General features: G+C 47.2%; 1 protein-coding gene across 2 annotated transcripts in view; it reads left to right on the top strand.

Moving 5' to 3' along the window:
- Positions 1-269: 269 nt before the first annotated feature.
- Positions 270-16767, top strand: part of MAP3K15 (mitogen-activated protein kinase kinase kinase 15) — a 70561-nt gene continuing 54063 nt past the window's right edge. For both annotated transcript variants that reach the window (XM_068144747.1, XM_068144746.1), the window contains exon 1: positions 270-603. In XM_068144747.1, the coding sequence (XP_068000848.1) occupies positions 270-603 (334 nt within the window). The remainder of the gene's footprint in view (positions 604-16767) is intronic.

Here is a 16767-nt window from a genome sequence, read left to right as displayed (position 1 = left end):
GGCGCCGAGCTCCGCGCCGAGCTGCCTTCACCTCGCCCCACCTCGCCCCCGTGCCCGCCCGCCGGGGAGCGGTGCCGCCTGGCCGCAGCGACCAGCCGCCGAGGCGAGGAGAGAAGCGAGAGCGGAAGGGTCGTGAGGAGGGAGGGAGTGAGGGGAGGGAGCTGCCTTACCCTGCACCGCCGGAGTTTGCTCAACTGTTCGCAATGAAGCGCGACCCTGCCTGAGCACCTGCGGGCAGCCGCCGGCTCCTCTCAGCCCTCGACGCCACTATGGAGAGCCCCGCGGGCGGCAGCGCGGCGGTGGAGCCGCTGCACCCCTGCGCGGAGCCGGAGCTGCCGGCCGCCGGCCCGGCTGAGGCGGCGGCGGCGGGCGGCGGGGAGGCGGCGGAGGTCGGCGCGGCAGCCCCCCGCGCGCGCTGCCTGCGGGCCGTGTACGTGCTCAACGACCCGCCCAAGGCGGGCAGCGGCGCGCGGAGCGCGGAGGCCGGCGCGCGGCAGTGCCTGCTGAGGGCCTGCGAGGCTGAGGGCGCGCAGCTCGGCACGGTCAACTTCGGGGAGCTGGACTTCGGGGAGACAGCGGTGCTGGACGCCTTCTACGACGCAGGTGAGCTGCCTGGGCGGAGACGGAGCTGCGGGGCGGCGGCTCGGGCTTGCCCGTGCCAGGCGCCACCTTCGCGGGTTGTGTGGGGTCACGGCCTGCGGAGCTGGGGAAGGCTCAGATAAGATGGTGCCCGAGAGGAAGGAGAAGAGGGGGAACGGAGCAAGAGCGAGGTTGTGAAGGGAATCTCGTGTAGGAGCGTGGAGGCTGGCGAGTGGCTGTGAGGGGGGGTGTCATATGATGGGAGCAAGAGGCTGACCTCGGGAGTGTCCTGCACGTAGAGGAGGAGGTGTGAGGAGAAACTCGGGCTCCTACTTCAGCTCTTTCACTCACCACAGCGTGTTGTCCCGGCAGGGCTGCGGGCCCTAAAGTACCAAGGTAGCCTTAAAGAATAGCAAGATTCTTGCTGGTGTGATTTGCTAAGAGCCCTCTTGTAGCTCCCAGCCAGGTTGGAACTTCCAGAGAGACACAGCATGAAGACAGGCCAGCCAGAAGCATCTGAGTTGGCTTGGGCAGGGGATTCACCTTCTCTAACTCCAGACCTGAACTGTGCAACTGGCTGGCACATGGTCAGGAGCAGAGGGATGCAGCACTGGGATGGATTATAAGGGCTGTGGTCAGTAGGTTGAGAGAATAAAGGTCCCCCCTTTACTCTGCCCTGGTGAGGCCACATCTGGAATATTGTGCCCAGTTCTGGGCCCCTCAGTTCAAGAAGGACCTCAGGGAACTGCTTGAAAGCGTCCAGTGCAGAGCTACAACAATGATTAAGGCAGGGGAACATCTCCCTGTGAGGCCAGGCTGAGGGAGCTGAGGGCTGTGTTAGCTTAGAGAGGAGGAGCCTGAGGGCTGCCCTCATTCCTGTTGATAAAGATGTCTAGAGTGAGTGCCAAGAGGATGGAGCCAGGCTCTGCTGGGTGATGCCTAATGACAGCACAAGGGGCAATGGTGGAAGTTGAGGTGTAGGAAGTTCCATGGAAACAGGAGGAAGAATTTTTTTCCCTGGGGGGGTGACAGAACACTGGAACAGGGTGCTCAGGGGGGGTTGTGGAGTCTCCTCCTCTGGAGATACTCAAAACCTGCCTGGATGTGTTCCTGTGTGACCTGCTCTGGCAGGGGGGTTGGACTGGATGATCTTTCAAGGTCCCTTCCGAACACTAACATTTTGTGATTCCTTGATTGCTCTGAACATGGGAGTGTAGAAGCACACCCTGAGGAGGAAGACTTTTGATTGTTGCTCATATTGTCCAGTGTCCAGCTGGTGACTTGGTGGCTGGTGATTCAAAAGAAAGGTGCTGTCCCTTCTCCACTCAAAAAACAGCCTGACTGGTTAGGTACTATGGTAAAGGATTGTGAGCAAGCACAGGAAGCCCTTAAGTCAATAGGTATTATTAAAGCTAATCAAGGTGGTTGTGTTGATGTGTTGCAGACATACTTTTCCTTATGTCCATATGAACAGGCATTAGGAAACTTGGGGAAATCCAGAATCATTGAGGCTGGAATAGACCTCTGAGCTCATCAAGGCCAGCCTGTGACCTAACACCACCACACTGAACAGACTTCAAAGAGGGAAAGTACTGTGAAGTCCATGTCAATATCTATCTTTCACAAGAGCTTCATTTTGCTGATGAGATGTGTTAAAGAAGGCTTCTTAAAACTTAAGTCTTGTTTTAAATTCTCAGATGATGATGAGGCAGAAATGGATGTGGGGTTACTGTTCAACAGGTGGCTGAACATGAGGCATCAGTGTGCCCAGGTGTCCAAAAAGGCCAATGGCATCCTGCCCTTGATCAGGAATAGTGTGGCCAGCAGGAGCAGGGAAGTCATTCTGCCCTGTGCTCAGCACTGGTTAGGCCACACCTTGAGTCCTGTGTCCAGTTCTGGGCTCCTCAATTTATGAAAGATGTTAAGATGCTTGGATGTGTGTGGAGCACAAGTCCTTTGAGGAGAGGCTGGGGGACCTGGGGGTGTTTAACCTGGAAAAGAGGAGGCTCAGGGGAGACCTTGTTGCTCTCTGCAACTACCTGAAAGGAGGCTGTAGCCAAGTGGGGGTTGGTCTCTTCTCCCAGGCAACCTGTGACAGAACAAGAGGACACAGTCTCAACCTGTACCAGGGGAGGTTTAGGCTGGATAGTAGGAAGAAATTCTTCCCAGAAAGAGAGATTGGCCATTGGAATGTGCTGCCCAGGGAGGTGGTGGAGTCGCCATCCCTGGGAATGTTTTAAAAAAGACTGGATGAGGCATTTAGTGCCATGGTTTAGTTGATGAGATGGTGTTGGGTGATCTCAAAGGTCTTTTCCAACTTGGTTAATTCTGTGATGAGTCTGTTCCGTCCTCCAGTGAGTTACTCAAATACTGAGGAGCCTGACATCATTTGTTGTTGGTTTTTAACTTCCCAGTCAGGGGAACTTGTTGTATCTCTTGCAGCACAGTTGACAAGCATGTAAGAAGCATGTTCTTTGTGTGTCTTAGTGCAGAGCCATGGGCTAGCAATTTCTTTGTGTATCCCCAGGTTTTTTGTAGCCCTTCTGAAGGTGCCTGGATACTCCTGCAACACCCTGAAATCCACCTGTAGTTAGCAAATACTTCCTATAATTTGTAGTGGCCATTAAAAAATAACTGAACAGTCCTAGAGCTGCTTTCCAATACCAGAAGGGATCCTACAGGAGGGCTGCAGAGGGACTTTTCATCAAGGTGTCTAGCAATAGGTTTAAGGGGAATGGTTTGAAGCTGAGGGAGAGCTGAGGAAGCTTAGGAAGAAGTTCTTCAGTGGTGAGGCTCTGGGGTAAGCTGCCCAGGAAGGCTGTGGCTGCCTCCTCCCTGGGGGTGTTCAGGGCCAGGTTGGATGAGGCCTTGAGCAGCTGAGTCTAGTTGAATCATATAATCATAGAATCAACCAGGTTGGAAGAGACCTGCAAGATCATCCAGTCCAACCTATCACCCAGCCCTATCCAATCAAGCAGACCATGGCACTGAGTGCCTCATCCAGGCTTTTCTTAAATGCCTCCAGGGACGGTGACTCCACCACCTACCTGGGCAGCACATTCCAATGGCCAATCTCTCTTTCTGAAGAATATCTTCCTAACATCCTGCCTGAACCTCCCTGGCACAGCTTGAGACTGTGTCTTCTTGTTCTGGTGCTGGCTGCCTGGGAGAAGAGACCAACCCCCACCTGGCTACAACCTGCCTTCAGGGAGCTGTAGAGAGCAAGAAGGTCTCCCCTGAGCCTCCTCTTCTCCAGGCTAAAGACCCCCAGCTCACTCAGCCTCTCCTCACAGGGCTGTGCTCCAGAGCCCTCCCCAGCTTTATTGCCCTTACACCTTGAGAGGTATCTCTGCCCATGTCAGGGGTTGAGAGGTTGGAGTTGATGATCTCTGAGATCCCTTCCAACCTGAGCCATTCTATGAAAAAAATGATGTTAAGTAGAAACCATAAATTTAATACTTACTTTGCAGCTCTGTTGTTTTCATATTTTAATCAGAAGCACTTCTAGCATCAATTATTATTTTTTTCCTAGCATGGCTATAATTTTTGTTTCTTTTTTAACTGGACATCTCTGTAGTTCCTTTTTGCTTAAAAAAAAAAGTAGGCTGTAATGACATTTTCCCCATCTTTAGGGTTTTCCCAGTTCCTACAATATGTCTAAAACTGATGTTTCATAGTGGATCTTTATTACCATGAATTTTAAGGCGCTGCCTGTGGTTGGTTTGTTGGTTGGTTGGTTTGTTGGTTGATTGGTTTGTTGGTGTTCTTTATTGGTTTGGGTGCTTCTTCCTCCCCCCTTCCCCCCCTCCAGTTCTCATTTTGCACACAATGATCTTTCATTGTCTCCTGAAGACTTTTGTCATGTCCTTCTTGTTTTCTTATTCTGTATTTATTGTTGGGTTCTCCCTGCCTCATGTTTTTGAATATATATGAAGCTCAAGTGTTGAATCTCATAACTGTTCATTTACATGTAACAATCTTAATCCGCTACCCTGCACTTCCTTTAATCTTTGAAAAATCAGCCCTTTTAATTGTCTGTATTTTATAGATACTATTTATTCTTTATGCTTATTATTTATATTAATTTTTCAGCATATGTGTTAGATTGGGACTGTTCAGTTCCTGCTAAAGAACAACATTAAGGAGTTTTGATATGGGCAGGCCTGTGGCTTATGATTAACTTTGTGTGTTTACTGTAAAAAGAAATAGATTTTCTTCTTATCTGTATGAGATATTGCACAGGGGTTTCCCATACTGAAGATGCCTATTTTCATGTGTGTTTACTTTCTGTACACCATAGGCAGATCCTTGAGAAGCAGTTTCTCTTGCACTGTTATCAGAGTGAAAATTCTCCAAGAGACGCTTGCCCATAGCCATCTGTTGATTTATTAGCTGGAACCTTAACGAGGAAGTGTCTGCATCCAGCTCTGGAGCACTCCACACAGGAAGAATGTGGACCAGATGCAGTGGGTTCAGAGGAGGGCCACAAAAATTATCAGGGGGCTGAAACACCTCTGCTATGAGGACAGGCTGAGGGAGCTGGGGGTGTTCAGCCTGGAGAAGAGAAGGCTCCCTCAGCCTGTCCTTGTAGGAGAGGTGCTGAGGGTTCCAGAGCCAGATGCTGTACTTCAGGTGAGGTCTCACCAGAGCAGAGTAAAGTAGTAGAATCTCCTCTCTCACCCTGCTGGCCACTATTCTTGTGCAGCCCAGGATGCCTTTGGCCTTCTGGGCTGCAAGTGCACATTGTTGGCTCATGTCCAGCTTCTCATCCTGGCAAGGATGCTTTCATTTCTCCAGCCCAATGGCCAGGGTTACAGTAAACATTTGTCACTAGTTTTAAGATAATAAACAGCATGGTAACCTTGTAGCTGAGCATGAGGCACATGCTCAACTTTCTGACTCTGCTGCAGGAGTTGTAATCTCTGACAGGACGGTGAGAATGACAGCTGAGGCCAATAACTTCTTCATTAAGCTTTGGCAAACCATCCTGCTGCAATTTATCTTTGCCCCGGGTTTGACAGTGAACAGTGGGGAAGGGGTTAACCCTTACCACAGCAGGCAGGATTGGCTGTTTTGCTGAGGAACATTGAATGTTTTTCCTTTCATTTCCCCTGCTTCTGGCTCAATGGCGGGGGGTTTGTTTGCTTTAAATCTTTGGAGACGTGACAGAGAAACAGGAAGAGAAGCAAACCAACCATTTTCAGAATGGGAAGGTGGTGGCTGAGAGGCTAAGGCTGACTAGTTTAGATATTGTGCTGCTTTAACACAACAGTGGGGCTATTGAGACCTGCTCTTTTGTCTCTGTGGTACTACACCTCTAGAGCAATCATAGCTGCCTGCAGCAAGCTCTGCATTGTGCCAGCAAACTAAATGCTCTGCTAACAAGGCCATGTTTTATACCAGCACTGTAATCCTTTTACATCCAAGTGCATGAGGTGAGTTTGAAATGATAGCAACTAGCCTGACGTGCTGCATCTTATGTGCATTACATTCAAGAGGTGTATTTTGCTTTAGTGATGTTACCTGAGGTCAATTTCCAACAAGAAGCCCTCTTGCAGAAATGCTTATTTGTGCACAGAAGTTTTCATGCTTTCAGTCAGCACTTGAAGGATGCTGCTTTCTATCGGTCACCTGTGAAAAAATGTCTTTGTATCAACTCTTGCTTTTTCTCTGGGTAACCTGAAGGGCTTCCCTGTGGTTCAATTTGCATGGATTGCCAGTGGAGCAAGGTTAGAAACATGCAACTGAATAACCATAAGCAGATTATGTGAAATTCATTCACTTGCCTTTGGTATATAGCCAGAGTGAAGATGACAGAATCACAGAATGGTCAGCGAAGGGATCTCAAGCATCATCCAGTTCCAACCCCCCTGCCATGACCAGGGACACCTCACACTACAGCAGGTTGCCCAGAGCCACATCCAGCCTGGCCTTAAAAACTTTGAGGGATTGGACTCCCACCACCTCCCTGGGCAATCTGTTCCAGTGTCTCACCACCCTCATGGGGAACAACTTCTTCCTAACATCCAATCTGAATCTTCCTATTTCTGGTTTTGCTCCATTTCCCCCCAGTCCTATCACTTCCTGACACCCTAAAAAGTCCCTCCCCAACTTTCTTGTAGCCCCCTTCAGATACTGGAAGGCCACAAGAAGGTCTCCTCATAGTCATCTCTTCACCAGATCAAAGAACCCAAACTCTCTCAGCCTATCCTCATAGGAGAGGTGCTTCAGCCCTCTGATCATCCTCATGGCCCTTCTCTGGACCAGAGCTGTAGTCAGAGAATGAAGATTGTAAAACCAAATAGAAGAAATGAGACCTTGATTCTTTAAGGGAGAGGGATTCTGTTTCATTCCTCCTCCTTCTGGAACTAGAATCTATTTTTAGTTGTCCTGGGTCATAAGGGAAGAAATCGTGGCCAAACAATTCTCACTCATGCTATTTAATGAAGCTTTGAATGAAGTTGTTTGCCTGTCTAAAAATCTAGTGCTAACTGTGCATCTCTTCTCCAATACCCACAGGTTTAGTTATACCATTCCAGATCAGATAGTCTGAACAGTGTCATTATCATTTTGGATTTGTGCCTGTCATCAGGTCCTGCTTTAGTCACTGAAAGATCCTGCTTAGCAAGGCTGGGATTATGTCCTTTCAATGTGATAAAAGCTGGGGGGTGTTTTTTAAAGCTGTGTGTCCCATTTGGCTGTGAGCTCCAAGGCATAACTGTTGGTGAACTACTGACTTAGACCAAAGTTTAAATGATCAGGAGCTTTACCAGAGAGTAACTCCAAAAGTTTCAGTTCTGCCACAGCTGAATATTACAAGGAATAACCGGAAACAAAATGCAAGCAAAGTTTATTAGGACACAGTGTTGCAATACTTGAGTCAGAATTCATGTCCCTGCTTCTGGTCCCTCCTTGCAGACTACAATGAGGAGGCTCAGGGGAGACCTTACTGCTCTCTACAACTACCTGAAGGGAGGCTGTAGCCAGGTGGGGGTTGGTCTCTTCTCGCAGGCAGCCAGCACCAGAACAAGAGGACACAGTCTCAAGCTGCACCAGTGGAGATTTAGGCTGGATAATAGGAAGAAATTCTTCCCAGAAAGAGTGATTGGCCATTGGAATGTGCTGCCCTGGGAGGTGGTGGAGTCACCATCCCTGGAAGTGTTTAAAAAGAGACTGGATGAGGCACTTAGTGCCGTGGTTAGTTGATGAGATGGTGATTGGTTGGACTTGATCTCAGAGGTCTTTTCCAACCTGGTTAATTCTGTGAAGGTGCAGCTTTTGCTCCTAGCATGCTCATACAGGCATTCAAACCTCCCAGGGAAAGGCGAAGGTAGGAGTTGCACCCATAAAAGCAAGCAGACAGGGTGGGTGAAACCACAGAGTGGGGCACGTTTGTCCCACCAGCTGCTAGCTGAATCAGACTGAGCTCAGCATAGAGCATTGCCATGCTGTTTATAGCAAGCCTGTGCCGGAGAGCAGGACAACGCAACAGCTGCTCTCCCTTTCTTGGCTCAGCCTGAGGCACTCAGGCTGCTGTTCAGAGATAGCCTGAGGCTAAAGCAGTTCCCACCCCTGCCGAAGTGCAAGGCAGAGCCTACCATGTTCACAAATTTTCCCTGCCAGTGGCAAGTCATGCTGAGGTTCTCTTAAGCAAGATCCTTTATCTGTCCTGGCTGCCTAATTTCTGCCATGTGACATCACTGCAGTGTGAAAAGAGGTGGCAGCTAGGCCAAGCAGCCATCATCCATATGCATCAAAGTAGGAGGATGCTCTGACCATTGACTGACGAGGGCTTTGCAGTCAGTGAGTTTGGATCACTGAGGTGATACTAGCTGCATTAACTCTCCTATTTCTGCTCTTCACCCACAGCAGTTGAAGAAAGAAAATTTCACATAGTTTGAAAAAAAAATCTGCTAATTTGTGTGTGTTGGGGGTAGAGGTTTCCTGTTAGTTTGGTCTTTGCTCTGAGAGTGACAAGATGAAACTGGAGTTGGGAATTAGTACATGAAACCAGCACAAGGCTGTGTTGTGTCTGTGTGTTGCTTTCTAGCAGTGCTACAGCAGTTATCTCTGCTGCCCTCAGCTGATAACAGATATTTGTAGAAGGAAAGCTGATGTTTAACACTGCTTGGCACTAGGCTTGGCAGAGCTTCTGTGTGCTCAATCCTGTTAAACAGAGGAACTTCTTACTAACAGAGTAAGGCTTTAATCAGCATCATCTCTTGTCGTTTGTGCAACTGAGTTGTTTGTTTGTTGTTTTGGTATTTCCTTTGTAAATGGGTGCTTGACATGCTTCAGTCTTTTTAAACCCAGACTGAGAAATGAACATGATTACCAAGCTCAAAGCCAGAGATACTTCCTGTTCCTGTTGCTGTTGTTTGTGGCCCTTAAGCCAGCTGACAAGTGATGGGTTGCTGTCAGGTTGATAAAATGTCTGAATCAGAATGACAGGAAGCCTGAAAGTAGCTGAGTTGGACTTTTTCTGTTTTCATAGTAAGAAAGAAGCAGTAAATGCTCACTTTTAACAGCTTTTGATGTTATTTGATAGCTATACAAGCTGGAGGGCTGGGCTGAGGAGAGTCTTATGAGGCTCAATAAGGCAAAGTGCAAGGTCCTGACCCTAGGTCTAGGCAATCCTAGATTTCACTACAGTATGGGGGATGATGAGATTGAGAGCAGCCCTGCAGAAAAGGACTTGGGGGTGCTGGTAGATGAGAAGCTGGACAGAAGCCAGGAATAGAATAGAATAGAATAGAATAGAATAGAATAGAATAGAATAGAATAGAATAGAATAGAATAGAATAGAATAGAATAGAATAGAATAGAATAGAATAGAATTGAATAGAATTAACCAGGTTGGGAAAGACCTTTGAGATCATCGAGTCCAACCTATCATCCAACACAATCTAATCAACTAAACCATGGCATCAAGCACCCCATCCAGTCTCTTCCTATGCGCACTTGCAGCCCAGAAGGCCAGTGGTATCCTGGGCTCCACCAAAAGTAGCATGGCCAGAGATGGAGAGAGGTGATTCTGTCACTTTCCTCTGGTGAGACCTCACCTGGAGTACTTCATCCAGCTCTGGAGCCCCCAACAAAAGAGAAACATGGACCTGCTGGAATGGGTCCAGAGGAGGGGCAGAAAATGATCAGAGGGCTGGAGCACCTCTGCTATGAGGACAGGCTGAGGGAGCTGGGGTTGTTCAACCTGGTGTGGTGGGATGGAAGGTAAGGCCGAGAAGCCTCCTCCCTTCCCCCTTGTAAAGTAAAAGGAAAAAAAAAATTGAAGGGAAAGGAAAAAAAAAACTCGCAAGCTGAATTAGCAAAGCAGTGGAGCTATATTTACAAAGCGATGTAGGGTTTGCAGGGAGATATTTACAAATTTACAATATCTACAATATATACAAAGATATACAACAGAGTAACACAGAAATGAGAGTGACCCCCTCGGCAGAGAGGGGTCCCCCACCGCCGCTCTCCCCTCTCTTCCCCCCCTTTCCCCAGAATGGGATAGAAAGAGAAAGAGAAGAAAGGAAAAAAAAGTTAGAAGCAGTTTGTGTTAATTGGAAGGGAGTTAGTATACAGGCCTGTTATCTGGTTTTCAAGGCCGAGGCCTTGGCAGAAAGCCCAGCACAGGAAAGCTGTTGCCTGAAGAAGAGGCGGAAGCAAGACTGACTGAGAAGTGCTGGAAATGTCCAGTATAGTCCCAGCTCAGAAGTGCTTCCTCCCACTCGTCCAATGAAATTAGTTTAGACTATTCCTTCCGTTTACCAACTTCCGTCCACCATGTTCCCTTTCTTAAGGGGGCAACGTCAACCGGCCACAATCCACCCCTTCTAAACAATTTCATTGGCTGTTCATACTGTCCATCCAATCCAAAACGATATTTACAGTTCGTGAGTAAAGTTCATAGTCCATTCCAGCTATGCTCAGATGTAGATGATTCAAAAGTCCAAGAAAATCAGAAAATGAGAAAAATGGAAAACAGTTCATTTCTTCACCGACGAAGCGAAGAAAAGGGAAACAGGGAATCTCAGGGTCTCTTAGTTGACTCAGGGCTCTCAGGGATCTCAGGGTTCGTGCACCGTAGATTCCTCGTTGATTCTTCCTCTGGACGCGATGTAGCTGTACAACAGTTCAAAGTTAACCTCTTTCAGCTAAAGTTAAGTTTCTTTGTGGAATACACTGAATTTCACCATTCTCTTGCATTACCCAATAAGTGTGACCCGGACCTTCAGCTGAAACCACCCCTCGGACAGGTTTAGCCTCTCCTGAGGGTGAAAATACCCAAACAGTTTTACCTAACAGATTCTTTTCTCTAACAACAGGAACTCTATCACCTTCTACTTTCCGTAGCAAATCTGAATGTGCAGGTCCAGCTCGGTTCACTGAGCCTCTACTATTTACCAGCCAGGTTGCTTGTGCTAAATGTTTTTCCCAGTTTTTCAAAGATCCACCTCCCATGGCTTTGAGAGTGGTCTTCAACAAACCGTTGTAGCGTTCAATCTTCCCTGAAGCTGGTGCATAGTAGGGAATGTGGAATATCCACTCAATACCGTGCTCTTTTGCCCAGTTCTTTACAAGGTTGTTCTTGAAATGAGTTCCGTTGTCTGACTCGATCCTCTCTGGAGTTCCGTGTCTCCACAGGATCTGTCTCTCCAGACCGAGAATGGTGTTGCGTGCAGTTGCATGTGGAACTGGATAAGTTTCCAACCATCCAGTGTTTGCCTCTACCATAGTAAGCACGTATTGCTTACCAGAACGAGAACGTGGTAGAGTGATGTAGTCAATCTGCCAAGCTTCACCATATTTGTACTTGGACCATCTGTCACCATACCACAAGGGCTTAAGTCGTTTTGCCTGCTTAATAGCAGCACAAATGTCACAGTCATGGATGACTTGTGTGATAGCATCCATGGAAATGTCTATGGATCTGTCACGAGCCCATTGGTATGTTGCATCTCTGCCTTGATGTCCTGACGAATCATGAGCCCACCGAGCTAAGAATATCTCACCTCGGTGTTTCCAGTCGAGATCAAGATTAGAGTCCATGTCTACTTGAGAAACTCTTGCAGCCAGATCTGCCTGATGGTTGTGTTGCTGTTCCTCAGTAGCTTTGCTCTTAGGAATGTGAGCATCGATGTGTCTCACTTTCACTGGAATTCTCTCGATTCGGTCAGCAATGTCCTGCCACAGGTTGGCTGCCCAAATGGGTTTTCCTTTTCTCTGCCAACCACTCTTTTTCCAGTTCTTTAGCCAACCCCATAGAGCATTGGCTACCATCCATGAGTCAGTGTAGAGATAAAGCTTTGGCCATCTCTCACGTTCAGCTACGTCGAGAGCTAGCTGGACAGCTTTTACCTCTGCGAACTGACTGGATTCTCCTTCTCCATCTTTCGCCTCTGCAACTCGGCGTGTTGGACTCCACACTGCAGACTTCCACCTTTGCTTGTTTCCAACAAGACGACAGGAACCGTCTGTGAATAAAGCATACTTCTTTTCATCATCAGAAAGGTCATTGTAAGGAGGAGCTTCCTCAGCACGAGTCACTTTCTCCTCTGGAGGTTTGGCACAGTTGATGCCTTCAGGCCAACTTGAGATCACCTCCACTAGACCAGGTCTTTCAAGATTTCCCATTCGAGCTCTCTGTGTTATCAGAGCCATCCACTTGGACCATGTTGAGTCTGTGGCATGATGTGGTGTGGATCCTTTGCCTTTGAACATCCAATTCAAAACTGGTAATCTGGGAGCTAAGAGAAGTTGTGATTCAGTTCCAATCACTTCAGAAGATGCTTTTACTCCTTCATAGGCAGCTAAAATTTCTTTCTCTGTTGGAGTATAGTTAGCCTCTGAACCTCTGTAACCTCGACTCCAGAAACCAAGAGGTCGTCCACGTGTCTCACCTGGAGCTTTTTGCCACAAGCACCAGGTTGGACCATTGTCACTTGCAGCCGTGTACAAAATGTTCTTAATGTCTGGACCATCTCGGACCGGTCCCAGACCCATTGCTTGAATTACCTCTTGCTTTATCTGGTCAAAGGCTGCTTGTTGTTCAGGTCCCCAGTGGAAATGGTTTCTCTTTCGAGTCACATCATACAGAGGTTTCACAATCTGACTGTATCCAGGAATGTGCAGTCTCCAAAATCCCACTATCCCCAAGAAACGTAGGGTCTCTTGCTTGTTTGTGGGACTTGCCATGGTAGAGACTCTATTTACCACATCCACTGGAATGTGTCGGCGTCCATCCTGCCACTTCACTCCCAGAAACTGAATCTCTGTGGTAGGTCCTTTCACCTTGTCTCGTTTGATGGCAAAACCTGCATTCAGAAGAATGTCAATGATTTTGTTACCTTTCTTGAAGACTTCCTCAGCAGTTTTACCCCAGACGATGATATCATCGATGAACTGGATGTGTTCTGGAGCATCGCCTTTCTCCAGAGCATCGTGGATCACTGCATGACAGATGCTTGAGCTGTGGATCCAGCCCATTGGCAGCCTGTTGAAAGTGTACTGGATTCCTCTCCAGGTGAAAGCAAACTGAGGCCTGCATTCCTCTGCTATGGGAATAGAGAAAAATGCATTAGCAATGTCTATGGTAGCATACCATTTGGCCTCTTTGGATTCCAGCTCATACTGAAGCTCCATCATGTCTGGTACTGCTGCACTCATAGGTGGTGTCACTTCATTCAGGGCTCGGTAGTCTACTGTCAGACGCCAGTCTCCATTCTGCTTCCGCACAGGCCACACTGGACTGTTGAAAGGTGAATGAGTTTTGCTGACGACTTTCTGACTTTCCAACTGACGAATCAGATTCTGAATGGGCAACAAAGAGTCACGGTTGGTTCTGTATTGTCTGTGATGCACAGTCTGAGAAGCAACCGGCAATTTAATGTCCTGTATCTTATGTTGTCCCACAACTGCAGATTCATCAGAAAGTTCAGGTCTGGCAGACAGCTTCAATTTTTGTCCATCAATTTCTATTGAAGCTACTCCAAAAGCCCATTTGTAACCTCTAGGGTCTTTGAAACGCCCTTCTCTCAGAAAATCAATTCCCAAAATACAAGGTGCATCAGGTCCGGTCACAACTGTATGCTTCCTCCATTGTTTACCAGTTAAACTTATATTAACCTCTACCTTACTTAACTCTTGAGATCCACCAGTGACTCCCAGAATAGTTATAGACTCTGATCCCTGATAATTTGATGGTATTATGGTGCACTGAGCTCCTGTGTCAACCAAGGCCCTGTACTTCTGAAATTGTGAAGTGCCAGGCCACTGGATGTACACATCCCAATAGATTCTATTATCTCTGTTATCCCTCTCCTCCCCCTGGCGGGAGGCAGGGCACCCCTAGTTATGGGGAACATGCGCACATGTGCATTGCACATATTGTGCAGGGTTATAACTTTGCGTGTTATAACTGGAGCCACTGTTGGAGCCATAAGAGTCGTTCTGGGGAACTGTGGAAGTAACAGCTACCCTTCTGGTATTGCTACCTTGGGTTCTGCCACTTTGCAGTTCTCTCAGTCTCCTGAAAAGATTAGAAGTTGGTTGGCCGTCCCAGCGATTCATGTTCTCACCAAACTGATCACGCAGAGTTATCCAAATAGTTCTACGTGATTGCCTTGGTGGTCTGTTTTGGAATGACCTGTTTTGGAATGTCCTGTTTTGGAATGACCTCCTTGGAGGACGTGTATTCCTCACAGATGAAACTTGTACCCACCTGGAGGAAGAATTGAAATTATCCTTCTGTGCCAATTGGTATATGGAATCTTTTAACTCTCTTATGCAATTCTGAATATCACCAGACATCGTTTTAATGGCTGAAACCAAAGAACCACGTGTCATGCTATCCTCCAATTGTCTCATTTGATCACTGAATTGGCCAACCGTAGGAGAAGCTCCACCATAACTTCTTGACACAATTCTGCTTGCCAGAATGTTTGCATAATTAGAAGGAGCAAGTTTGATGATCTTTTTAGCTAGACCAATACCCACAGGAACGTCATCAGGATTCAGAGTTTCATGTTCACCATAGAGTAGCTCTCTAACAGCAAATTCTCTCAAGCGCTTAATTCCCTCATCTATGGTAGTCCAGGGTTTAGGATTCCAGGGAAGATCATCTCGGGAAGGGTATCTCAGGGCAACCGCTATTAAGAGGCGTATCCAAAGATTAACCTTACCGAGAGCTTCGCCTAGATGTCTATCTATTCCATTGTCCCTTGAGAGAGTTCCTAACTGAGCTGCTGACTTGTCTCCAACTGTTAGAGCTGAAGCACCTGTATCATAACACCTACTAAGCCAAGCTAGAACTGGCTCCTTATCTGCCCTGGTGAAATCTTTACGGACATTTCTCAATTCCTCCCGTGGTGACGAACAGTCCGTAATATCATCTTCATCTTCATCTCCCTGAATTCTTTGCCCGTAAAATCCTGCTGTCATTCTCCTAAGGATCTCTTTAAGCTGAGAACCACCTTTGCCAGCTGCCTTCCTAGCTTCATCTCTATCCTGCTTTGATCTCACTAGGTTAGCTAGATCTTTAAAACAAACCTTCTCTTCCTCCTGAGCAGGATCTTTTAGAGTAGAGGGCCCCTCACCAGGATCAGTCTCCACCTCTTCTTCTCCATCTTGGGCCTTTGCAGCTCTAGTCTTTAAAGGAGCCACCTTAACTGGAGCTGTGTTTGAATTTACAGCCACCTTAATGGAAGCTGACAGGTCCTGAGATAAATCAGCTGCTGGGGCAGTGACTTCCGGTCCCACCGAGGGAGTGGGTGGAAGTGACGTTGCTCCGTTAATGGCCGACGGAGAAGAAGAAGAAGGAGAAGGAATGGGAGAAGGAGTAGGCGCCATGTTGATACCAGCCGATGCCCTTGGCTGCTTGCCAGAATCAGCAAAGTCATTTAGAGCTGCCTTACCAATTAACTTTTTAGCCTTCTTTTTAACTGACACAGGTTCTCCACAGTCCTCGTCACTAGATGACTCTGGGACTGACCTAGAGCCACGGCGTTTTCTTTTTGATCTAGTTTTAATAACAAAACAAGCTCTGGACACCTTTCTTTCTCGCCGTAAAGAAATCAGGAGATACACGATAATTATCACCAGCAGCAGAATTATAGACATGAGATAAATCACCTTTGGATCCCAGGCATCACCTAAAGTTACTGTCTCCTCAGGCGGAATCTTAAAACTCTTTATCTCAATTGGGAGAGTGGTGGAGGTAACATTCCTGTATCTCACTGGCCATAACAAATTAATACATTTTCCATACCATAGTTTAACTCTATACATAATCCACATATAAATTGTCCGCACCAAATATTTACCCAAGTAATCCAAAATCAAACCCAAACAATACCTGTAAATCAGAGCCCCAAAAATTGAAAAGAATAATCGCTCCACAAACCACAATACCTTCATGTTTGCTAATTCAGCTAGAAAACACTAAATCAATCAAATAATAAATTAAACAAATTATCTGCCCCACGTTGGGTACGCCAATAAAAAAAAATGTGGTGGGATGGAAGGTAAGGCCGAGAAGCCTCCTCCCTTCCCCCTTGTAAAGTAAAAGGAAAAAAAAAATTGAAGGGAAAGGAAAAAAAAAACTCGCAAGCTGAATTAGCAAAGCAGTGGAGCTATATTTACAAAGCGATGTAGGGTTTGCAGGGAGATATTTACAAATTTACAATATCTACAATATATACAAAGATATACAACAGAGTAACACAGAAATGAGAGTGACCCCCTCGGCAGAGAGGGGTCCCCCACCGCCGCTCTCCCCTCTCTTCCCCCCCTTTCCCCAGAATGGGATAGAAAGAGAAAGAGAAGAAAGGAAAAAAAAGTTAGAAGCAGTTTGTGTTAATTGGAAGGGAGTTAGTATACAGGCCTGTTATCTGGTTTTCAAGGCCGAGGCCTTGGCAGAAAGCCCAGCACAGGAAAGCTGTTGCCTGAAGAAGAGGCGGAAGCAAGACTGACTGAGAAGTGCTGGAAATGTCCAGTATAGTCCCAGCTCAGAAGTGCTTCCTCCCACTCGTCCAATGAAATTAGTTTAGACTATTCCTTCCGTTTACCAACTTCCGTCCACCATGTTCCCTTTCTTAAGGGGGCAACGTCAACCGGCCACACCTGGAGAAGAGAAGACACTGAGGAGGCTCGAGAGCAGCCTTCCAGAACCTGAAGGGGCTACAAGAA

The sequence above is a fragment of the Melanerpes formicivorus genome, unplaced genomic scaffold (assembly GCF_026170545.1).
Source record: "Melanerpes formicivorus ecotype bairdi unplaced genomic scaffold, bMelFor1.0.p_v2 SCAF_11, whole genome shotgun sequence".
NCBI lineage: Eukaryota > Metazoa > Chordata > Aves > Piciformes > Picidae > Melanerpes > Melanerpes formicivorus.
Note: the sequence above shows the minus strand (reverse complement) of the source record. Positions and strands in the feature narration are given on the sequence as shown.